Source organism: Myotis myotis, unplaced genomic scaffold (genome assembly GCF_014108235.1).
Source record: "Myotis myotis isolate mMyoMyo1 unplaced genomic scaffold, mMyoMyo1.p scaffold_m19_p_10, whole genome shotgun sequence".
Lineage (NCBI taxonomy): Eukaryota > Metazoa > Chordata > Mammalia > Chiroptera > Vespertilionidae > Myotis > Myotis myotis.
Window position 1 is genome coordinate 50,280,997 of NW_023416314.1, and position 26,284 is coordinate 50,307,280.

At 42.4% G+C, this 26,284-nt stretch overlaps 1 protein-coding gene across 3 annotated transcripts in view; it reads left to right on the top strand.

Moving 5' to 3' along the window:
- The window catches only part of SPON1 (spondin 1), a 262,030-nt gene that overhangs the window by 155,638 nt on the left and 80,108 nt on the right, over positions 1 to 26,284 (top strand). For all 3 annotated transcript variants that reach the window (XM_036325488.1, XM_036325486.1, XM_036325487.1), the window contains exon 6: positions 2,967 to 3,115. In XM_036325488.1, the coding sequence (XP_036181381.1) occupies positions 2,967 to 3,115 (149 nt within the window). The remainder of the gene's footprint in view (positions 1 to 2,966; positions 3,116 to 26,284) is intronic.

Here is a 26,284-nt window from a genome sequence, read left to right on the forward strand (position 1 = left end):
TGTCTCTCCGCCCCTAGACTGTGAGTCCCTCCAGAGCAAGCACCATATCTAATTCCTGTCAGTGTCCATGGCCAGCCACTGCACTTGGCACAGACTTAATGGAAGTTGAATGAATAAACCAGAAAAACCCATCTGGGCCCATCTCCTAATCCCCCTATGATTGTGCTTGTTCCCATCCTCTTATCCTGTTCCATATTTTCTATTTCTTATCTTCTATACTGAATTAAGGCAGGTTTCATGTTTTACTCATTTTTACAGTCTCCCTAACAACCAGGAAAGGAGGAAATTATAATTATTGAGTGTCTATTGTGTTGGCAGTAGTAATTGCATATATATTATCTCACTTTTTCAAAAATTGAATTTAATTCATCTAATAAGTTGATAAGGCAGGCATTATCATTCTTGAATTATAAAAGAGGGAGACGAAACTCAGGGAGATACAGTAATTGGAATTTGACCAAGTTTACACAGCTAGGAAGTAACAATGCCAGGATTTGGATCCCTCTCTGTTGGCTTTAAGACCAATGGTTTCTTTTCTGTTGTTGGTTGGTGTTTGTTTCTTAATAGCATCAGGATAGCTAAGTGCGTTAGCCCAGTAGGTGTCAGGAACTATGCTGAACTGAGATTTGAATGTAATCACATTGAGTCCAATCTGCACAAGCCTGCTCCCAAATGCTCAGAGCACAGACACTGCCATCTTCCCATTGGATCATTTAGATGAAATGCTTTAGGAAATGTGTACTGAGCACTCACACTGCATCAGGCACAGTGCTAGGTGCTGGGGATACAGTGCTGAAGACAAGTTCTATCAGAGAGCTTAAGTCTAGTGGGAAAGCAGACATGTAACGAGTGATTTTAAACGTTATCTGTGCTGTGGGGAGGCCTAAGACAAGGGTTTCAGTCAGTCTTGGGAGGCCTCTGGGTATTACGAAGGAAGGATGAGTTGGCCAAGTCAAGAGTAAAGAAACACAGAGGGACCAGAATGGGCTAAGCCACTGAGGTACAAAAATTGTAGGTAGGACGCCAGGCCAGCATGGCTCAGTGGTTGACCGTCAAACTATGAACCCGGAGGTCACGGTTCGATCCCCAGTCAGGGCACATGCCTGGGTTGCAGGCTCGATCCCCAGTGTGGGCTATGCAGAAGGCAGCAGATCAATGATTCTCTCTCATCATTGATGTTTCTATCTCTCTCTTCCTCTCCCTTCCTCTCTGAAATCAATAAAAATATATATATTTTTTAAGTTGCAGGTAGGATGGGTCTCGAACAAGGGGGCATTTTGATGGCACAGAACACTGGGACCAAGAAGTGCTTTGACCGGTTTCCCTGAGTTCACATCATGAACCAAAGGCCAGCACTAGTTCCTGCTCTTGCTCTGACACAAGCAGTGCTCTTGGCTGAGATGACAGCTAGGACATTCTCCCCACTCAGGAAGTGAGTGAGAGAAATAGCGGGCAGCGTCTCCATCTGTCTTCTCTAGGGACACGACAGATAAACACAAGTTTGCATCTCCCTGATGTGTGGGAAATAATGAACAAGCAGTTGCGCAGACCCACGCGGTGTTGTCATCTGCCTGGGGTGGGGCAAGGCTGCCCTCAGCAGGCCAGAAGGCTGGCTTTGTGCCCATGCTCTTAATGTGCCCCTGGGAGCAGGGACCACGGGATAGCAGGTGGCAAACGTAAGCAGGATCAGGCCCCGTTGGGAATCATTTCCTAAGTGGTGGGTTGCAGTGGAGCGTTCTGCCCACTCTGGGCCACAGGGTGGTGAACTGCAAATGTCAGTTGAGGCCGCCCAGTGCAAGTTTTCCTCTTCCCTATGTCTGAAAATGTTCTTAAACTGGAGACTTTTTAAACCCAACCAAAGAATGGCAGAGAACTAAGCCAACCCTATGATGAATTGTATGTAACTTAGTAAGACATATATATGTGTCTACATTCATCACGTGCAAAGCAAACCCAGTGTCACACTGGTATTGACTCTGCTCCTCTCCCTCCTCTCTCTGGGACTTTAAAAAAATCTCCAGGTTAAGGTCTGTCTTGGTCCCACCAGACCTTATTCTGCTCTCCTCTTATGTCAATCATGAATTCCCGCCTACATCCCACAACAGCCATCCTCCTGCTTAATCCCCACCAAACCGCAGTGGACTGGTCACGTCCTCATATGCCAACTGCCTTCGCATCCTTCAGCACGGCTAGCCTGCCTCCCCCACCCCCATCCTGGGAGGTACAGAAAAGCCAGCTAAAGGCAACCACTCTTATTCCCCAGAATTGTAAGCCTATTTCACACTCGATCCCTTTACCTTTTGCTCTGTGCTGATCGCCCCAGCTCTGCACTCCAATTTTGCTCCTTCTAATGCATTCTCTACACTGCTGCCTGGATGATTTATCTGAAATTCAAATGTGATCGCATCATTCCCCTACTCAGAACCCTTCTGTGGTTTCAAACCCTTTCAAATGACATCCAGCCTCCTGAAGTATTCAGAACAAAGCCATCCATGAGTAGGCTTCTCCCTACCTCCCTGGCATTATTTCTTACCTCTTCCCTTGACAGTTTGTGACACAGCAATGCTAAATTACTTATGGTTTCCCAAACACACAGTGTTATTTAATGTTTCTTAGCCTGCCAGAAATAGTATTGCCTCTCTATTCTATCTTACAAATTTGATCAGCCTTTAAAATTCTCTCAGCTGTCCCCTTCTCTGAAACCCTTCCAAATGGGAGTCATCATTCTGGGCTGCCTCTGTGTCTTATTCAGTCATCTACCGTTGCCCCGTCTGCATATTCCCAAGACTTACTTGTTCACAGGGACTGTCTTGCTCATTCCTGAATAGCACAGGGCCTAGCACCAAGCAGGTGGGTAGCCAGCTCTGGTTAAGTCATTGTCCAATTATACTTCCTCCCCATCATTTAAGGGCCTTGAGTTTGAGCCACAGCCACACTGATACCTGCATCCTGATTGGCTTTCCTAGGTCGGGCCAATCACTGGTCTGCAATCATTGGTGGATCCCACTCCAAGAATTATGTGCTGTGGGAGTACGGAGGATATGCCAGCGAAGGCGTCAAACAAGTTGCAGAATTGGGCTCGCCAGTAAAAATGGAGGAAGAAATTCGACAACAGGTAAGAAAAACAATCACAGAATAACCCAAAACCAGAAATGCAGTCAAAGCATTCTTTAGATTTCTTTCCCAGGATCTCGAAATTGATAGTACAATGAGCTGGAAAACCGGTACCCATGAAGCAGAATCTGTTTGCTGAGTCTGGAAGGTCTGGGTTAGGCTGAGGACAGAGGCACCAGTGCCCATCATGTTGTCCTTCTCTGACTATGTTTGTGTTTTCTTCCGTTTGTGCTAAAAGCTGCTGTTGTGGCCACATTATTGGGGCACCGTCTCTGGTTTCCTGAGAGTCCATGTGGTGGGTTACGATTTGCTTACCATGATCCTTGAGAGGGTCAAGGAGAGACATCCAGATTGTCCAAGCCAAAACTGCCATTTCCAAAGATAAACATTTGAGGTGTTTGGTAAAGTAGGCAGGCGTTTGTTCTAATCATTAGGTACCATGTGCCATGTTCTGTGGGTCCAAGAGCTGTACCATTATCTAGGTACCCACTCCTACCACTGAGAGACAAAGGAGAAATAACTTGTTATGAGGGATCTTGGAAGAGGAGCTGTGTTTTCTTCTGGCCTTTCACAGAGCTGCCCTGTGGAGAGGATATGGTCCAGCTTTGGCCATCACTACCCACAAAACCCCTCTGGGCCAGAGAGAGAAAATGCAGGAGGCTCCAGAGACACTGGGCCCATGTCTCCCGATGTGCATGTGCCCACAGACCTGAGCAGCGAAGGAAGCTGAGTGCAGCTGAGGTGCTTCCCCTGGAAGTCACACATCTGGACTCCCGGCCCCCACACACACTAAATTGAAGCAACAAAGGTCACCCTGACTCCTACTTTAATCCTCTGAGAAATCCTTTTGGACCAAAGTCCCAAAATGCCCAGGAATCAGCTTATGTTTCTTATGAATTCAATTTAAAGTCTTTTCTTCATTCTTGGAAAAAATAATGTTTAACCAGATGTTTTAAGATTGCTTGTCATGTATTCATCACAAGTCTATCTGACCAACTGCTCAGTGTTCCTCTGACTCTGGCTGTCCTGCCTGGTAATTGGCATCACTTATTCAGGCCATAGCACAGCCATGCACATCCGCAAAGTCACGGCGGGCTCCTATTGGTCCCAGTCGGTTCCACTTGTCATGAGGGTGGGAGGGAAGTTCCCTGTTTGGGATCCTGAGGATCCATCCATATGTCTAGTTCTCAGGATTGGAACTGTGATATGCTGGCTTGTCAAGTTCTGTCGTGTGGTATGGGGAAAACCATGTGTTACAAATAATGGTTGAAATACTGAAGTTTGCAAATAAGTTATATCCAAGGCAAGGGCATCTTCATAATAATGCCAGTCTCACTTGTTCGCTATCTTGAGAGTTTTCTGGAAAAAAAGGAAGCATGTATGAATGTGAGACACTGAGACCGTGTTGTGCTGGTGAACATATCTGTCATGTATCATAGCAGCAAAAAGATTGATAATTGATAGACAGGGCCTTCAGCCTTAGAATGCTCCCCTTAGGAAAACATTCTTTGCTTAGTGTGTTCAGAAACACTAGCCAGCACACCTGGGGTTGGCTTCTGTACCACACAGGTGATGTCTGCTTGTCCCAGCTGGCTAGTGTTTCTGACATTAAGTCATAGTCATAAGTTTAATTATCGATACTGCACATGTTGATAAAAATCCCACTGAGCACGTCTCAGGGTCTATCACTGTCTTTCAGGTCCCCTGCATACTGGACGTGTACCTTTAGCTCTCAATTCTAGTTTGAGAAGACAACATATTGTCAGTTTTACAGATAAAGAAACTGAGGCAGTCAATAGCTAGAGAATACCAGAACTTGAACTCAAGTCTGTCTGCCTCCAAACCCTGTACATAGTACCAGATATTAAATCTGCAGGGCCTTGTGAAAATGTCAGTTGCCTTGTTCAAAACTTGTTAAGATTTTCACTATGACAATGCTGTGAATTTCACAGTTCGGGGCCTGAGAATCTGTGGGTCTCACACCTGACACTGGCCCCGCCTATCCACCTTCCCTGCCCCACACAATTGCCCAACAGAGAAACTCCTCTCGCCAGCCTCTGATGTAAGCCTGTTTCTAGAGCTACACTAACAATGCATCGAACTCCGAGCTCCTTAGAAAGTCAGTTGGATAGAGTGATTTCAGGGCCCCATCACTTCCAAACACGTCATGGTTCTATTGTTCCTGCAAGCACCCAATTTATTATATTTTTATGTAAGTCAGGTAAGAAGCAACATAAAAAGGAGCAGATGTGGGAATCCTCCTAGAATATAAACATGTCCCCTGAATAACCAGGAACTTGTTTGAACACATCTACAAACTAACACAGTGTTCTGAGCCTTTAATACTTTACATCCTACCAATCACTCTATCAAAGAACCCGAGTCCAACCAGGATGAAAATAAAAAGCCCTTTCTTCCCAAGAAAGACATTTATATGCTTACCAGCCTTCTCATATTATAGACTCACTACAAGTTTCAAGGGCATTAAAAATCACAGTAGATATTGTTGGAGGTAAATCTTATGCTAATGGCTTTCAAACAAATGAACAAACTAATAATCCCATTAGTAGTGGGAAATTGTGATAATATCATTGAGTATAATTTTTAGTGTTAATATAACTACAAAACACCAAGAAAATTCATAAAAAAATTACAGCAGCATTATTGGCAATAATGACACTGGTGGCTGGAGAGAGTGGGGGAAGGGTGCAGAGCACACTTCGTAGGGGGAGACGGAGGCAAATATGCTCTGGTGGGCACTGTGCATTAGCCTGGCAGGTCACAAATGGGCCACACAAGGCAGGTGGTGGCAGTAGAAAATGGTAGATCACACCTGTAGGTAGACCCGGGAACAGAAAGTGAGCTGATGTGTACTGATGGTAATGAAGATGTTACACTAAGACCATTTTGACTTCATCAAGTGTACATTTATAGCATGTGTACTGACTGACTGACTGGTTTTCTGCTGGCTGCTGGCCCAAATCTGGTGCCCTACTCACCATGTTATCCTTACTAGAAACCTAGGCATCAGATTCTCCCCCTACCCCAACTTCTGCCTTCTCTCTTAAATTCATTCAGTCAGCTCCCTCATCAGCACTACCCCATCGAAGCCAGCCTCATCTCTTGCCTAAATTCTTGCACTAGCCTCCCGATCTCCCTGCCTCCAATCCTCTTCCTATTATTCATAGTAGATATAGTTGGAAGTAAATCTTATGCTATGGCTTTCAAACAAATGAACAAATTAATAATCCTATTAGTAGTAGAAAATTGTAATCGTAGATATTAATCACAGTAGATATTGTTGTAGGTAAATCTCCAGGCCCCAGGCCACTTTATAAAACATGAATCAGGTCCTACCACACCCCAAATTAAGTGTATTAATTTACTTATTCAATAAATGTATTGAACATCCGCTAAATGCCAGTCTTTAGAGATGATGTGACAGTTCATTTCCTGCCTTCATGGCGCCTACATTCTAACAGGGGAGACCAAGGAAAAAATAAGTAATTGTAAATTATAAGTGCGAAGGAACAGGGGTGACATAGAGGTCAGTGGTAGAGAGGGACCATTTAGATAGGTGGTCAGAGGAGGTCTTCCTGAGGGGTGGCCATGAAGCTGAGACCCCAAAGGAAAGCAGAAGGGAGAGATTCTTCTAGATGGTGACAACAGCATGTGCAAAGCCCTGCAGCAGGACTGGGCTTATTGTGCCTGAAGAACTAAGAGAAGGCTGGTGTGGCAAGAGGAATGACGGGGAGTGTGGCGCAGCATGAAATAGTCACAGAATGGGTGGAGAGGCAGATACATAAGTAACTATTAAAAATTATAGTTTCGCCCAAACCGGTTTGGCTCAGTGGATAGAGCGTCGGCCTACGGACTCAAGGGTCCCAGGTTTGATTCCCTTCAGGGGCATGTACCTTGGTTGTAGGCACATCCCCAGTAGGGGGTGTGCAGGAGGCAGCTGATCGATGTTTCTCTCTCATCAATGTTTCTAACTCTCTATCCCTCTCCCTTCCTCTCTGTAAAAAAAATCAATAAAATATATTTTTTAAAAATTATACTTTCTTTAGGGGCATCTGCGCATCGGATGGGGAACTGCAGACACTGGACTGTGACCGCTCTTGGACGTGCCATTTTCTGAATCCCCCAGGCTTCACTGCTGTTTCCTCCCCCTCCCAAGCAGGCTAGGTGTCCCCTGAAAGCAGGCACCTGTGGGCCTTCCTCACTGCCTCTATTCATACTCATCCTACTGTTTCGTTACGGTTCCTTTTACCTCTTCAATTTTGAACATGTCTAATTGCCTCCTTTGGATTATTCTAATATCTCGGGGTCTTCAGGACTAATGTTTCTTTGAATCGAACTTGCTCTCTCTCTGCCCATCACTAGTTTCCTCATTTGGTTTTGGGTTGTTTGATGATCTCTGGTGGTGTTTTTCTTTTTTTTTTCAGGGGAAGTCCTCTGTGTCTCCTTAGGGTGACAGTGTATCTTGGTCTGTCCACCTGAGTTTTTATGTCATTTATCAGTGGGGAAGGCCCTACTGCATGGCCAGTGTAAATATGGATTCTGCACTCATACATGGGAGAGACTAGGGCTTCCGTTTTTTGAAAGTGAATTTTACTCAGGGGTCTGGACAGAGGCCAAGCTTCCTTGCCACCTTCCCTGGTGACTGATGGAGAACTTTCTTGTATCCTGTTCATAAACAGGGTAGCTCTCAAATGTCCAACTTGATGCAGGAATGTCTTCCTGCATCTCATCTCCCGTCAAGATCTTTCCCTCTCTCCTCGCATGGCTTTATTCCCTCCACCTCTAGCCGCAGGGCCCATGTCCTGGTCCACAGCCCAGACAGGCCACCATGTGCCCGCTCCTGCTCATGGGCCCGGGGTAGATTTTCTTCCCCACTCCTGGCATCTAGACATTTTCTAAACACAGTTAGGTATTGTTAAAATCTGTCTTGTTGTATTCTGTCTGGCATTTCTATGTTTGTAGCAAAAGGAAGAACCTTCTGCATCAGCTCAGTCTTTCGTGTTTCCAGATGCTCACCAAATATCTCCAGCACCTAATTCATTCTCATATCTAGTAGTTGCTCAACAAACATCCGAATTGGTTAATCCACAAGCAAGCCATGAATGTCTCTTGCATAAAACCATGAGCTGTGAATGGCCACTCACTCATGAAAAAAAAATGCACGAGAATAAAACACGCCAGATTTTAGGTTTCTCGGATTCAAGGCTTCCCTGCCAGTGAGAGGTCAGATAACGGTGCACCCTAATATAGGCATTGCTTGTTTTATCTTCAGAAAGCCTTTGGCAGATCACATAAGCCAGCCAATAGGATGATTGTACCACCTATGGCCCAATAATCAATAAATAAACAAGTGTTCTTTTTCTTTAAAGTTGAAACAGTTTATAAGGGTTTGGGAACTAGTAGAAAGGCTTTGAAATTTTTTTTCTCATCTTTAAACAGTTAGAGAAGATATATATGTCTACTAAACTTACTTTTCCTGATTGATTTCCTAAACTTTTGATCACTTTTTTCTAATGAAAACCACTGCCTTATTTCTGATGTTTTCCATGGACTATAACATGCTGCCCTGTCTGGTTGAGAAAGTCACACACACACACACACACACACACACACACACACACACACACCAGCTCTTATTAAAATAAAGTTCCAGCCTGGCCAGTATTGCTCAGTGGTTGAGCATCACCTGTGCACCTGAAGGTTGTGGGTTAGATTCCCAGTTGGGGCACATTCCTGTGTTGTGGGTTCAATCCCCAGTCAGGGCACATGCGGAGGCAACAATCTCTCTCTCTCCGTCTTTTTCCCACTCCCCTTCCTCCCTCTCTAGAATCAATTTTTTAAAATTAATAATAAAAAAAGACCTACAGTACTTTCCAAGGCTTCTTGGAGTCAGATTGGATACAATTTTTTTAGATTTGTCACCCTGCTGCATACAGCCCCCAGGAATGCCCAGTTTTATCTGTGTTACATTAACATCATTGTCCATCCTCCTTTGTCCTTCCCCATCTCATTCAAGGTTTAACTCTATGGAGTGCCTATAAGTGGGCACTTGTGTTTGATAGAAACAACATGATACAAGGAATGGGGTAGGAAAGGATTTAAAGATTCTCAGTCACAGACATGAGACAGAAATTAGAACATCATTTGAAAGGTGTGATTTGAGTCCCATGAAACCTCTTGTTTGCTTTCAGTTGAGTCTTCAAATAAATCAAAATCACAGTAAGACAAGCAGCCAAAGCGATTCAGTAACGCCTGTTCTTTCATAAAACTGGTCTGCCTCTTCCAGCCGTTTCTGGCCTCCCCCGTTCTGCACCGGAGCATCACCAAATCCGGGGAATTTTTCTGAGAATCTCTGTCTGAGGGAAATGGGGTACAATTTTATTCAAAACTTATAGATTACTTAACTCACACAAGAATCTATTTTTACAGCAACTGAGCCAAAATATTGCAGACCGAAGGCAAATGTAAATGGGGAATAATTAATAAATTGCCCTTAAGATGTAGAGGGCAGTTTGGCAATAGCTATCAAAATGGTACATTTTCTTGTTTTATTGTAGCAAAACATGTAATGCAATATTTATCATCTTAATTGTTTGTAAGTGTACATTTATGCAGTGTTGAGTAGATTTACATTACCATTTGTACGTTTTATTTATACGTCAACATAATAATTCTCTATTTAGGAATTTGTCTTCTGGAAATATTCTCACACAAAGGTGTATGAGGAAGGAGATTTATTATAACATTGCTTATACAAATAAGAGATGGAAAGAAGAAATTTTATCAATAGAGGACTGGCTGCTTTTATATAGTTAAATGCCATGCAACTATTAAGAGGGATAAGGCAGATCTGTATATACTGGAAAGCAAAACAGTACCTCTAGCTTTCTGCCATGTAGGGAAAAAAAGGTAGGTGGGTGAGAGTCAAAATATTATGTGCACATATAAAATTTTATATGCATAGAATGTTTCTATGAAATTGTCTCTAGACCAGGGGTTAGAACTGAAATGTGTGTCCACATTTCCCATCTGCCTTTTTGTACTATTTGTACATGTACAAGAATGTTATTTAAATAAACAAAGAAAACTTTGATAAGAAATGGAATACTACAAAAAGACCAATACCCCAAATTTAATTTTTAAACTTCAAGTGCTACCCCCAAAAATGCCAAATAAGTTTTTAATTATACAGACTAGTTCTATGGAAGAGCTACATAGTCAAGAATAGTTAGAGAATGGCTTAAAGAGAATAATGATTTGGGGGGTGTAGGGAAGAGACTAGCTAAACCAGATATTAAAACTTCATTAAATAAAACTGTGTGAAACTAGAGCATGAGTAGACAGAGTAATAGCCTCAAATTCATCTTAAATTAAGTGTATGAAAAAAGTGTAATTTCAATCAGTTGGGGGAAAATTGATTCTTTAATAAATGATAATGGCACAACTGGAAGCCACGAGAAAACCAGTTTGCTTCATACCTCAATTCTTAAACCAAAATAAACTCCAAATATATAAAAGATTTAAATATTTGAAAATGAAGATGTAAAAGCATTAGAAGAAAACAAGAGAGAATCATTTTAATAATCTAGAACAAAGTCCCTTCTAAGCATGTTGCACAATCCAGAGGCCCTAAAAGAAAAGACTGATAAAAGTAAGCTAAAAACCAGTTTTTAATTGTGGGAAAGATTCTTTAAAGTTTTTAAAGATGAAGGACAAAGTGGGAGAAAAAATATTTGTAGCTCTTACAGTCACCAAAGGGCTAAGTTCTTTAGTATATAAAGAGCCCTTATGCCGAAACTGGTTTGGCTCAGTGGATAGAGCGTCGGCCTGCGGACTGAAAGGTCCCAGGTTCGATTCCGGTCAAGGGCATGTACCTGGGTTGCGGGCACATCCCCAGTGGGGGATGTGCAGGAGGCAGCTGATCGATGTTTCTCTCTCATCGATGTTTCTAACTTTCTATCTCTCTCCCTTCCTCTCTGTGAAAAATCAATAAAATATATTTAAAAAAAAAAAGAGCCCTTATGTGTCAATTTTAAAAGACCAATAAACCAATAGAAAAAAAATGATCAAAATACATGGAAACTTCTCAGAAAAAGAAATTATGTGGCTTTTAGATAGTTTAAAAGGTGTTCAACTTTATTTACAATTACAGAAATGCAAATTCATTCACAGAGCTACAGTTGACAGATGTAGGAAAACAGACACTTCACTATGCCAGTTGTGGCAGCACAGATGGGTACAACTCTGTGGAGGGTACATTTCTCTGACTCAGTGGTTGAGTATTGACCCATGAATCATGGTTGATTCCTGCTCAGGCCACATGCCCAGGTTTCTGTCTAGATCCCAAGAAGGGGGCGTGCAGGAGGCAGCCAATCAATGATTCACTCATCTTTGATGTTTCTATCTCTCCCTCTCCCTTCCTCTCTGAAATCAATAAGAACATATTTTTAAAAATGAGAAGGTGAGCAGAATATTTATAGTGTGTTCCATTTGTGTTATTTTTTGAAGACGTATGCATACATCTCTTGAAGGGTGCATAAGAATACGAATGGGGGTTGCCTCTGAGAAGGGGACTGAGAGACTGTGGAATAGGAATTGGGGGGGGTGAGGGGGAGATCTCCATTATATTGCTTTTGGTGCCCTTTGAATGTTGTGCCATGTTTTTGCAGTTATCTATTCAAAAACTGATTATTTCAGAGTTGAAGTAAGCCAAACACCCAAGCTTGGGAATCTTTAAAAGATACCACATGAGGAAACACATTATGTGTTCTTGGTGGAATGTTCTCATCCCAGTGACCAACAGAGCTGTCTAGACTTTGCTCACGGAGTCAGGCCAACATGGTGCCAGTGTGCCCTGCAAACCCCCAGTTAGGACCTGGTCCCAGGGGCCAGGCTGATCAGAGGCAGGGATTTATAATCCAGGTGGTCCAAAGCAGTTTGCTCGGGGAAGGAGTATGAATTGTGGCCAAGGAAGAAAGCAAAGGCAACATTGGTACTTGGCTTAGGTCTGAGGGGTGAGGCCACAAACAGGAAGAGCCTGGAAGTCCAGACAGCATGGGAATGGCTGAAAGGCGCCCAAACACCCTTCTGGTAGTTGGCAGCCACTTGGCCTTGGAAGGTCTGATGTCTTAAAGGATCAGAAAGGACTGGCCAGAATATTCTCCAGAAAGGCCCCAGGAGAGTTCACAACCACCCCCTCTCCACCTCCGAAACGACCAGGCAGTGTGTCTACAGGCTTTCAGGGTTTAATACCCGCCGAAGAGAGAAGCTTGTCTGTGGATTGTCCCATATTCACGGGACTCTGGTGCGAGCCGCCCTCATGAGTGTTACACAGAGTGTGGTCTGTGGGCTGGTGCCTGCCCACAGGCATTTGCAACTAGTCCGTGAAGCGCTAAGTCCAGAAGTTAAGAATAGGCACTTAGAAATGGCAACTTAACAATGTCCCCAGATCTAATAATAGAAATGTCAGCAGTTGAATTTTACTTTTTCTTTTATTGTTTTTACTATTACACTTTAATTATATTTTACCAAAATACAGTCTGCAAGAGATTGGATATTTTTTAAATGACAGCATACACTGGTCTTTCACCTCAGAGTTGAGAAGCACTCTTTTGGAGACAAGCACCATTTCTGAGTCATGTCTTTATCCCCAGCACCCAAGTCAGGGTCTGAGGTACCATAGGTGTTAATACGTGTTTATCTAAAGTCACCACAGTCCGGTGTTTGCTTGTTTGTTTGCTTGTTTGTTTTAGATGAGAAAACAGGGGCTCAGGAAGTATATGTGACTTGCCCAAATGCTAGTGGCAGCACAGATCTGCAGCCTGAACTCCTGACTTCCAGTGCTTGGTTTCCTCCCTGCTAAAAGAGAAAAGGGATAGGCAGCCCTGAAAAATCTCACCCTGTATGGACGACCCCGTTTACTGAAAAACTTACGTCGTTTTCACACTGCTGTTTCTGAGATCCATTAGTGCCAGACTTTCCAGTGAATTATTTGCCAGCTAGTGGTAAAAAGGTATATGCACCTAGTATAGATTTCATTCATTCATTCATTCATTCATTCATTCATTCATTCCTGTGTCAAATACCATATTTGGGGAATCACTTATCCTTAAGGGGCAGTTGATTTCTTGGGGAAATTTGTCATAGAAACAGGTGAGTACAACACAGAGCAACCTAGACTAGGGGAGTCAAGTGCAACAGGGCTGACTGAGCACAGACTGAACTTTCCCCTGCCTCGGGAAGTGAGGTTTCATGAGCTGCATATTAAACTCAATATTTTGATGCTCAAAAAATATTAGCTCCTTTCTTGTCTTGCTCTTGCTGGACCATCAGGACCAGGGTAGCAGTTTTTCTTGTCACCTTCCTCATGTGAGGATGGGGACTCCCTAACTGAGCGTGTTAGGATTGCAGCCAGTGCATGCGCTTTGGCTGCATGGAGTAGCTGTCTCAAGAGCTGTATCCCTCGGCACCATTACATTTGGTCTTCAGGTCTGTTTTGAGGATGGGTTGTTCATTTCGTACCTCGTGTCAGAGTGTCTCTGGAATGTCCCTCCTATCTATGCAGTTCCTTAGCTGTCTCATCCTGAAACTCTCCTAAAGGTAACCCTGACATTCCCCATGCAAACAAGTTCTTCCAGCCCATGGAGCCAAGAACCACCCTCCCAGTGGTCCAGCTTGCCATCAGTGAGAGACGCACAGCATAAAGGGGTAGGGGATGGACCTGTAAAGGGAGGTTGGGGTCATCTCATCAATGACCTTGAATACCAGGCTGCAAAGATTACAGGTAGACCAGTAGGAACAGGGCAGTGACCAGAGACCAGGGCATTGGTTCAGTCAGCAGGTAATTATTGACACGTATTGAATAAGATCCCTTGTGGGGGACAGAATACAACATCCCCCAAGTTATAATGCACTCTTTACTCCCCTGCAACAACTTAAAATTCTTGTCTCAGAGGAGGAAAGAAATTAAATTGTCTCTGAAACTTCATCGTATATGAAATTAGCTACAGAAATTATAAAGCCATAAGTCACACTTCCAATGGTTCTATAACTGTGTAAACATAGCAATTTTTCTTTAGGATAGAAATAGAGAAACAAACCGCAGAAATAAGAACCCCGTCTCATGGAGAGAGACTCTGCTGCCTTCTCAAGTTCTGCCCCCACGTTATAACATCTCCCCTTGATACCATGTGGGCGATAAAGCTTCTAAGGCCTGGCTTTGAGGACTAAGGAAAATGGAACAGCAAGAAATTTCAAGCTGCTGAGCTGTGCATCATGATAGAGTTTTGTATAAGGTTACACAGGAGTACTAACAAGAAAGTATCAGCGCCATCTAACTCTGTCTTGAATGAAGGACCTCACCAAGTCATGAGCTGAATTTTAAAGGATGAAGAGAGTTTGTAGGTAGACAAAAGGGAAAGGCACTCCAGGGGGCATGGAGGTGGGAAATACCTTCATGAAACTGTAAGGGATGGGAGAGCGCTAGGAGATGGAGTAGGGCGGACATACTCATTCCCTCATTCTTTCCTATTATGGGCCTTGCCCTGAGATAAGCCAGAAGGCCTATAAAGGTTCATTAAGACAGATCTTACCTTGAAAGAGCTCAATTACTCAGAGTTCAGGTAGGCAGAAAACCCAAAAAGCAGTAAAATGCTTTTGCTTCAGGAAAGGAAGGCCAATAGTTCTTTCAAAGTCTTGCTATCCTTTTTATAGCTTCCACTATTGCCTGCCCTATTCCAGGCACTATGATAGATTCTTTGCAGACTTACAGATTTCAAAGAATCTTAACAACCACCCTGGAAAGGTGGTTATTATTGATTTCATTTACCCAGCGAGAAAACCACAGTCCAGAAAAGTTAGGTAACTAGCCCAAGTCGCACAGCTAATAATTTCAGTGGCCCTGGAATTTGAGTTCTTTTCGTTGGCTCTTTACTTTTCCTCCACGCTGGCTCTCTGTCCCTAGAAGAGCTTTCCTTCCCCCATCTATATCTATCCAAATTCCACCCAGCCTCCCATAACCTACCCTGTCATGATGCCTTTCCTGCTCCTCCAAATGCATACTGTTTCTGCCTTCTTGGGTCTTCCAGAGCATCTTGTTTCCCTATTGGCTCATTTCCTGCCCTGTATTATGAATGTCTGCATCTGCCTCTGGAAGAAAGCACAACACGTGTCAGTCTGAGCCGGCTGTGCCCTGAACCCACCCCCTCCACACCCCAGTGGAGCTTTGCCTGTGACTTAATCATACGAGGATAAGTGTCTGTTGAGTTCAGTTGAACACTTTAGCCCTTGGTTCCGTGACAAGGACTGCTTTAACCAAGTCAGCCGTTCCACCTCCTTTGTGCCCATACCTGCCATCATTTGTCCAAACTACAGTCTGTTTCCCATTGGGCTCCAGTTACAGTATTTCTTAATTTATCTTCCCATTCAAAAGCAAAATGACTGCTTCATTAATCAATAAGTAAAGAAAATCAAAAGCCTATTAACTGGCAAGCCAATGGTATTCCCAGGGCATTGATCCATCTGTGTTATGGGCAGCATGTTCATTGATAGCTGCAGTTCCTGAGAGCAGTTCTCTAGGGTATCAGTGGGGGAACTGGGATCTTTTTCAAAATAGCCTTTAAGTGCATAGAAGCATGTCAGATCCTTATTGGGAATTTTTTGGCGGGGAGACTATTTGCTTGTCAGTATTAAGTATTTCCTAGGATTTATGCATGCATTTAGCCAAGAAGCACTGACAGGTATGTATGTGTTATCTGGAGCAAAATTAATTTATTCTTTAAAATTTAATGAACTCCTTGCAGAATGTATTCAAGAATCAGTGCAAATATAGAAGGTGTACTCATCTAGCTGCTGATCTGAGATCATGACTGCAAACATGTTGGGTCTTTTAATATGAGGTTTTTCTCTACACTGATGCCCAAAATGTTTTCTTTCTGAAATGGCTTTGGTGATCATTTAAAAGTCATTCTTCCGAATTATCTACATTAAGATTAGTGACTCCAAATGTGAGAAAAAAAAATATACACACACACACACACACACACACACACACACACACACACACACAATATCCAAACCTACCACAAAGAAGGGTGTCAAAGGTTACTTCAAAGCCCTCCAGGTCAGGGCATAAGACAACAGCAGTGTTTGTTGCAGGGGAGGTGTCTGGCCTAGGGTAGGGCTTTATTTTATTACTAGAGGCCCAGTGAATGAAATTCATGCACGGGTAAGGTACGTAGGCCTGGCCGGTGATAAGGGCCCATCTGTGGGGCTCCTGCTGTCACCCGCCTTGGCCAGCCTGGCGCCGCCCACTCACCAGCCCCACTGCCGCCGCTGCTGGTCACCTCCCTCTGTGGGCAACCAGCAGGGCAATCGGGGGGGGGGAGGGTAGCAGGGGGTGCTGGCACCTGCCTTGGCTGGCCTGGGGCCTGCGGGCTGGAGGCAGCATCTGTGTTGAGCATCTACCTCCTGGTGGTCAGTGCATGTCATAGCCACCAGTCATTCCACTGTTTGGTCGATTTGCATATTACGCTTTTATTATATAGGATTCCAATCTCCATTGGTTTATTAGTTTTACAGTCTCCACTACATGCATTCTTTTCCAACATGCATCCTGACTTACTAGAGTCTAATACAGTGGGGTCTTGACTTACGAGTGTCCCGACTAACAAGTTTTTCGAGATACGAGCCGTCTCTCGGCTGATTTTTTGCTTTGAATTGCGAGCTAAAATTCAGGTTATGAGCCAGCTTCAGATACCCCACTGCTAGTTGTCTCAGCGAACGTCACAGTGAACGCCACAACATCAACCCAGCATCACGTGTCATTGTAATGGTGAAAATTGATTTGACATACAAGTAATTTGAGTTACGAGCTCCGTCACAGAACGAATTAAACTCATAAGTCAAGGCCCCACTGTATACTAACATCTAAGGTACTTTTACTACATCCAGGACAATGCAAGGACCTTAGAACACTTTAATTTTCCTCACCTCACTAACACCTTAAGTCTTATTGTTGCCAAATCATTAACTTTTACAAATGCTAGCCTACAAGACATTATTAGTATCGTTTTGTGCAGTCAATATTCCTTTAGCATTACCCATATACGTACTTAGCCTTTCTGTTGCTCTTCCTTCCTTCTGCATTTCTATTTTCCTTCAGGGACCTTTCCTTCTACCTGAAGAACTCCTTTAGCATTGCTCCTGTTGAGAATTTTCAGGCAAAAATTCGCTTAGTCTTTATTTGTCTGAAAATGTCTTTTTTTTGTCTTCACTCTTGAAGAATTTTTTAAAAATAAGCAGGCAATTATTTTCTCTCAGTATTTTACAGACCTCATCGTGCTTCTGTCTCTGGCTTTCATCATTTCCTTGAGAAGTCACATGTCAACCTGACTTGCTCTTTTGAAGATAACATGTCTTTTTCTAGAGCTGCTTTTAAGATTCAGTCTTTGTCTTTGGTTTTTAGCAGTTTCATTACATGCTTAGCTGTGGTTTTGTTTTTATTTCTTTATTCAGTGTAGGGCTTATAGCACTTCTTGAATCCACAGCCTGATACCTTTGTCAATTTTGGACAATTGGGGCCATTATTTCTTCAAAGATTGGTTCTGCCTCGGTTTTCTCTCTCCTTCCAGGACTCCAATTGCACATATATTAAATTTTACCATCATTTCTCATGTTTTTCATGCTTTTTTTCTATATTCTCCATCATTCTTCCCTCCAGGCTTTAGTCTGGATATTCCCTAATTCTCTCTTCTGCTGGGCTTAGTTCTTAATTCCAGTTATTATATTTAGCAGTTCTAGAATTTCCATTTGATTCTTTTCCACAAATTCTAGTTTATGCTAAAATTCTCCATTTTGATCCCATTTCTTTGAACATATTAATCACAGTTTTTGTTTAAGTCCAGGTTTGAGACCTATATCTGGACCATCTGTGGATGTGTTTCTAGTATATTTTTTGCTTGATCCAGCTTCCTGGTATGTCTGATAATTTTGTATTGAGTGCTAGACATTGTATATGAAAAATTGTGAAAGCTCTGGATGACCCTATCTTCGTTCACAGAGCATCTACTTCTCTCAGGCAGTTAGAGGTGGGCAGGTCACTTTAATTAAATGTTGGGTTGGGCTGTTTTGAAGCTGATTGTCAGTCAGGCTTTGTGAGAGCTATTTTATTTATGGTTCACCCTTACACCAAAGGTGCAGCTATTCTGGGTCCTAACTGAAAGCCCCCGAGCTTACCAGTGTCTCCATCCTCACGGTTTCTGACTTCCAATTAATCTTCTCAAACTTTGAGGCTGCTGAAAGCTGTTTGGCCTCTTAGTTACTAATTTCTACTCAAATTGGTGAACTCTCTATCCTGTGACTCTTACAAATCAGCAATTGCCTCAGGAGGAAAAGCAATGCTGAGTGTTGGACTCACTTCTCTGTCCTTCCTTTCTCTTCAAGATCTTAGCCCGAGTCATTTGCTCTCCTGAGTCCTGTGAGACTGCCAACAGCTATGCTCAGCTTCTAGTTTTTTATGTATGGATGATGAAAATCCAGTGCCTAAAGGGGAATGCAGCTCAGAGTATCTGACTCACTTCTATGCATTTCCATGTCTCCCGGATCTTGGCCTTCAAGTTCTGGCTGCATTGAGAGCTCTCCAATGCTTTGAACCAAGTTGTTTTCTTTTGTTTTGTCCATCTTTTCCAGCAGTTCCTGGTAGGTTGTTGGTCTGACACAAGCTAGGTCATCATTGTTGGAGGTGAAACTATGATCCCTTCTTTAAGCATTTGGGTTCTGTCTCCCAACACACAGCTGTGTCTCCGACATCATTCTGATCCTTTGTCTTAAAACCCAACTCCATTTTCTGAAATCAATACTAATCATGTGGAGAACTCTGTCTTTCTATCTGCAATTGTTCAAAGCTCCCCCTTACGTTATATTTGTTGTGTTTGTATTTGCTGTTTGTTTCCTTTTCTAATTTATATTGTAAAGTACAGCATTACACCAGGTGCGACTTTTTCTTCAATGTGAGTGCCTTGGCTAAATTCTGCAGTGGAGAAGGGGCTTATAACGCTCTGGGAGTTGTACTGGGCAGGCTTTCCTCTGCATGGAAGTCTCTCTCCTGCTAATCAAAGCACTCTTTTTCTGTGTCCTGCTTCTCACTCACGTGACCCCACTGCAAAGGAACCATCTGCCCCTGAGTTTGAACTCAACCTGTCTTGGAACTTTGCTTTCTGACTTATTAATGGCCAGTGCATGTGAATGACAAATTTGCTAAATATGTCATAATAAATGCTAATAAAATTGGGCTTTGATTTTTCCAAATACTCAAACCCTTAAAAAAATTTTAACATCTATGAATTTAAAGTAAACAAATTAAAATTAACTAATTAAAAATAAGGAATTAATAGTAGTCAATTAGTAGGACTCTGATTGATTCTAAGATATCATGAAATTGTGCCACTTTTTTTCAGTGTTTGAGGCATTAGAGATGAATCAGAGATTATAAAAGAATTTCTTGATGCCTTTGAAAAGGAATTAAATTAAAATAATAAAGAGTTTGCTAAATATATAAAATGAACTATATTGGTTATCTATTGAGCATGAATCAGTGTGTAGATAGAACTGTTTAATGTGGTAGATGAGCTCAAATCCAACTCAACTGGGAGCAGCAGTGAGCACTGTAACCTAAAACAGAATTGTTAAAGCAGGGAACCATAAAAAGTAATACGTGAGTATGTCAAATATAAAACACTCCAAAAATTCACCGTCCCTGATTTCTACTTTAGGTTTCTTGAAAGTGGATCTAGTACTTCAAAATACTTGCAAAGCAGTCTGAGTGCAGAAACACTGATTTTTACAACTTTCCCCAATCCTTGACAGTTATCCTGTTCTCGCTTATATGCAATATGTCTACCAACTTGTCCTTATTGGGTCCTTTCAAAACCATCACCTCCTTTTTCTCACTCATCACTCATTCATTTAAAAAATTAGCCCTAGCCAGTTTGGCTCAGTGGATAGAGCATCAACCTGCAGACTGAAGGGTCCCAGGTTCGATTCTGATCAAGGGCACATGCCCAGGTTGTGAGCTCGATCCCCAGTAGGGGGTGTGCAAGAGGCAGCCAATCAATGATTTTCTCTCGTCATTGATATTTCTATCTCTCTCCCTCTCCCTTCCTCTCTCTAAAATCAATAAAAACATATTTTTTTAAAAAATTAAATTATGTAAAGACAGTATAAGAATTGCTAACATAAGGAAATTTGGGGACATACACAACTAATTCTTAGCAAACACACAACTCTCCTGTAAAAGCATTAATGTGCTGCTGTAGCCAAGAATGGCACATGGCTGGAGCATTCAGCATGGGGTGGGCTCTGTCAGCATTTACTAGAGAGGAATGACAAGCAGTGGTCTGACCTGCAAGGAGGTTAAGTGGCAGGTAGTCAAGAATGCTTCTACAGTGCTACTGATGAGTACAGTACATTTTGCTCAGGCTGGGTTAAATCTTGTCTATTGAAGTCACCTTCCTTGCCACTATTCCTCTTATCCTTTATATTCATTCACTGGCATGATTTCAGAATGATTGAAAATAGCTCCTTCCCCAATCTGTAATTTTACCTAAGTTTACTAATAACAACAGTGAACTTTCATGTGTATTACCAAGTGCCAGACTGCTAAACACTTTACATGAATCATCTCATTGAATCTTTAGAACCCTATGAAGTAATACTATTATTCTTTGTTTTATACTTGAGGAAATTGAGACTCAGAAGAGTGGAATGACTTGCCCAAAGGTTTATAGATAGTAATGGTAGATTCAGAATTTAAGACCAGATCATCAGAATTCAGAACTCACATTTTCACCAACACACTTAACTGCATCCCTCGTCATGGAACTTGGAAGTTGGAGATGAGTCCTTCCTGTTTCTCAGACTGGGGTCAACTCCCCACATTGCCATTTTTCCTTCCATCCTCCGCCCCCCCCCCCCTCTGGTCAGCATCTATCAACTCTGCCCACTTTCCTTTTCTTTGGGAATTGGCCTTTCCTCTCTCTCATCCTCCAAATTTTCCCTGACCATCCAAACCTGGCAAAGTGCAGGGTTCCAACACCCTAAGCTACATGCAGTGAAACATACATCCTAAGTTACATACCTATTCCTAATCGACATAGGTAAGAATTTCAACCATATTTCAGAAACTGAAAGACGTGTTTCTTGTTCCCTTTCAAGGTCATTGTTATGTGAAGTATATTTACCTCAAGGATTCTCGGACTTTTTCTTTACTACACTGTCTTAAAACACACATATTTTGGTCTCAAGTGACTGCAGAAGAGTCATTTATTCTTATAGGTTACGGTCTACACACACTTCATCAATTAAATGAGGGTTTAGAAGTCAGAAACAACACAGAATCCTACACAAACTTGCTCTCCTCTTACAACCAATCCCTACCTCCACCCCACTGGTGGGAAAAGAAATGAAATCAGCCTGCTTTGTTTTTATTATTCCTTGGATTCAATGAATACCCTTCAAGGAAATGAGAATAGATATTTCCAAGATTGTTCCATCATACACAAGAACTCAGTAATAAATACAATAAATGCCTAAATAAATCACGACTAGAGTTGGTAACCATTCATATAATTCTTGTAAAAAAAAAAAAAAAAAGCACTAATGTGTCAACCCACATGACACCCCAGCCCCATTTTAAGTTAAGTTACTAGTAATTACACAGCCCTCTTTTATCCAGCGCCTCTGCTATTGTGGCAAGTGTCTGGTTCATCTTATCCCACCACTCAATAGATTTTAAGGTATAGCTGCTGCAGCAGACACCTTGAGGTGCATTTCCTATAGAGACCATGGCAGCCTGCTAGACTGGCCCAATGATGACTAATTTCAATGATTTGATTCACTGCGGAAGAGGAGAGCCACTTCCATTTTAATTACATCTGCAAGAGGGTCACACTTTGACTCCAGCTCATTGTCCTGAAAGAAAAGACCTCCTGAAAGGAAAATAAAATCCAGGGTGTGGTGGTCTCTACTTGTGCAGATCTCCTTTCCACAGTTTATTGCACCACAACTGTCAGCTCTATATTGGGAAATACTGGAAAGCCACTGGGATTTGCAAGCAGACTGGAACCCATGAAGAAAGCATTATTCAGCTTATTTTTGTTTATTTTACTTGGGCAATTAAAATGCATTGAGTGGTTAAGATGAGATTTGCAGATGTTTTGCATAAAAAGGTCAAGAATAATCAACTCTGACATGCAGATGCACTTATTTATTGTCCCACAGAGCCAGAGCCAAAGACATTTTTGGGGTTTTCCAGAACACTCCATATTCATTCGTGCCCTTGGATGCTGGCACACGCTGTTCCCTTCCCTCTACTTTTCCTTTTGGATAAATGGCATCTTTCTGCAAAGCCCAGCTCAATTGCTGCTTCCTCTGCCCTGCCCTGCAGCCAGAGTAGTGTAGGGGTGGGGGTTGAAAGACCAGAAGACCTTAAATGAGACATATCTGACAGGGAATGCCAGTGCTGTGTTGGCCTTAGGCAAGTTACTTTGGTCTCTGAGGCCCAGTGTTCTCATGTGTACATGGGAGGAGAATTAGCAGTCTCCTAGGTCCGTGGTCGGCAAACTGTGGCTCTCGAGCCACATGCGGCTCTTTGGCCCCTTGAGTGTGGCTCTTCCTAAGCCTTAGAAGTACCCTAATTAAGTTAATAACAATGTACCTACCTATATAGTTTAAGTTTTAAAAATTTGGCTCTCAAAAGAAATTTCAATCGTTGTACTGTTGATATTTGGCTCTGTTGACTAATGAGTTTGCCAACCACTGTCCTAGGTCATAGTTGTTATGCATAGTAAATGAGATACTTTATATAAAGCACTCAGGATGATGCCTGCTCATAGAAGGGGCATTGTGGGTATAACTTACTTTCTCTTTTGGCTCTTCCAACAGTAGCATTTTTTAAAATCTTCTTTATGATGCTAATTGATAAACAAGTCAGAAAACAAGGATTCAAATTATTCTTTGTTCTTTTCTCCACCCCCTACCCAAGTAAAAAGCATGACCAAGTTTAGTTGTCTCTACCTCCTATTTTACTTATTTTTTAAAATGTATTTTTATTGATTTTAGAGATGGAGGAAGAGGGAGTAAGAGATAGAAACATCAATGATGAGAGAGAATCATCCTTTGGCTGCCTCCTGCATACCACTATTGTGAATTGAGCACACAACCTGGGCATGTACCCTGACCAGGAATCAAACTGTGATCTCCTGATTCATAGGTCGATGCTCAACCACTGAGCCATATCAGTTGAGCTATCTCCTATGTTAGATCTATTCACTCCTCTTGGTCCTCACTACTGCTTTGATTAATGCATGGGGTTTTTTTTTATCCCTCACCTCAATTAATGCCATAGTCTCTTTACAGATCTGCCTGTCTTCCATCTGACCCCCTCCATTGCATCTCCATGAGGCTTCCACAGTGAGCTTTCCTGTCTCTCCCCTGTAAGGTAATTAACCATCCCAGTTTGCCCAGGACTGAAGAGGTTCCCTGGATGTGGGACTTTGAGTTTTAAAATCAGGACTGTCCTGGGCAAACCAGGATGAGTTGTTTACCCTACATCTCCTGCTTAAAATCTTTCAGTGGCTTCACAAAGATTCCAAGATAACTTATCACAACCAGTGTAATTCAGTCCCACCTTCCCCTCTACCTTCATCTTCACCACACCCTCCTTCAACACACAAACACACACACACACACCCTTTGCTTCAGCAATACTGAAACATCTTCTACAGATGTTTCACACTCTTTCCCAACCCTTTTCTGTCTTTGCCCCAGCAGTTCTTCTTCCTTGTACTGTCCATTCCCCTACTCATTTCATCTGGTAACTCTTTCAGTTCCTAACACATCATCTGGACTAAGAGGTCTCCCCATTGCAGCTGCCTTATATAAATGTTCCTCCACTGTTTTCCCATAGTGCCCTGGTTTTGCCTGGACCTGACATCTATGGTCTGTATGCCCTAACAGACTGAGAGGTCCTGAGCACAGGGACAGTGTCCTCTCTTTGTAACTCCAGGCACTGTCACATTGTAAGTGCTCACTGCTGAAGGAACAAATGAGCTGTTCACATTTGCCTCCCCACCCAGACTGTGTGAACTTTGCAAAGGCAGAAAGGACAAATCTTGATATTATTTGATTTATTTTTGTCTCCCCCACCACCTCATACCCAACAGGGTTCAAATAATATGTAGACTCAATCTATGAATGAATGAATGAATAAATAAATAAATAAAATATTTCTTTAGTTATGAGCCAGACGATGAGCTTTCATAGTGAAATAAACTTCCCTTCAGTCTGTCCCTTCCCCCTAGCCATATGCTCTAGGCAAGGTATCAGTTGTCAGACATGGTACCCATGCTGGCCCCATGCTTGCCCCACGGTAGATCTCAGCAGTAAATCACTGGGGTCATGACCTCTTCTATAGACACAAACTCCAGAAGAAAAGGGGTTTCTGTTCAAAGGCTGATTTCATATCTGAGAAAATTCTCAACTAGACTCCCTACACAATTGAGTGTAAAGGCCACGAGCACATGGGGAAGAAAGCTATACCAGATGGATTTTCCACTACAAAGAGATGAAATATGTGTCATTTCCATCTCTGTAGTGGTTTAGTCTTTTTGGAGCTCAGCATTAAACAGCTGGGAGCCTCTTTTGACAATGCAGATTCCACTGCTGATGGCAGGAATCAGGCAGTAGTCAGGTCCCATCCATTTCCTCCAACCACCTTCTCAGACAGTAAGTGATAACGTTTTCCCCTCTGAAAGTTTAATGGCAAGTTGAGTAGAGAGCTTAGCAGAGAATAAGACCTCAAGGGGTTTGGCAGCATGAAGAAAATGAGAGCAGATTGGAACATGAGTGATTGTTCTTGGAAGTAAATGCAAAGAGCAGAGAGGACCAAGGGCCTTGAGGTCGCATGAACCTGGCATCAAGACCTCGCCCTTCTGTGCACATGCTGGGTGACCTCTGTTTTCTAATTTCTACAATGAGAAGAATAACAAAAACCCACTCAGCACAGGACATGTTCAGTACATGTTAGCTCTCTCCCTACTCTTGACTCTTATTGTATTTGCTAAAATTATACTTTTGGTCTGACAAAGGATATTTTCCCCCTCATTTATAAGTTTCTTTATAATGATAATTCTCATAGAGACTGTTTTCAATGAAATCAAATTTAGATGTATGGGTTGTTTTTTAAATCACTTACTTTTGAATAGAAGGACAATAATATGTTGAACTGGAAAAAATTAGAACAGTCAAGGGGGGGTCTTGGAAATGCAATAGTTCTAGCCATGTGCTATTGGCACTAACCAGCAGCCCCTGAGTGACGGATGAATGAATTATTCCAACTCAACTGTTTGTTGAGAAAAAGAGGGCTAAGGGGCTGCCTGGCTAAAGGAACTGGACAGCCTCAATTGCCTGCCTCATTAGGCTTTTATTGTAACAGCTGTTTGAGATAAAGTTTATCTTTTAGATACAATCAGCAAGGTAAGTAATATTGGGAGGACACATGCGTTTGTAGTGTCTTTTAAGCAAGAACACCCAAAAGATTAAGCATAAGAATTCCAGTAAACACCCAAGGGTCTGCTCATGCACAGACTTGTTTGGAAAGGTCAAGGAAGAATTAGGGGCACTGCCTTTGGCACTCCCTTAAGTCAGAATTCCATAAACAGGGCAGATGGCCCTCCATACACTTCCCTTTTCTCAGAATGTCCTCCTTACAAACTTTCCAACCAAGTCTTGTGTGCTCCACAACAATGTGCCAACCAGGAAAACTAAAAAATGGTGGTTGTAAGTTACTGTGAGTCTCTAGAAAGGTCTAGAAACACCTATGCTCTTCTTTAACTCTCATACTTCTGCTCCTACATCTCTAACAGCCTTAAACTCTCTTATATACCCTTGGTGTCTGTCCTTATTTTCATACAAGATTGTTTCTGACAGTTATTCACTCACCTTACCAAGTTCTCTAATCTTTTCTAATTACATTTCAATAGGCATGTATGAAGGGAACTTACTCACTTTCAAGCTAAGATCATCTCATAGGGATCTGTAGAAGACAGCCCACCAAGGCTCAATGAACAAGGATTTCAGAGTCTGACGCTAAATT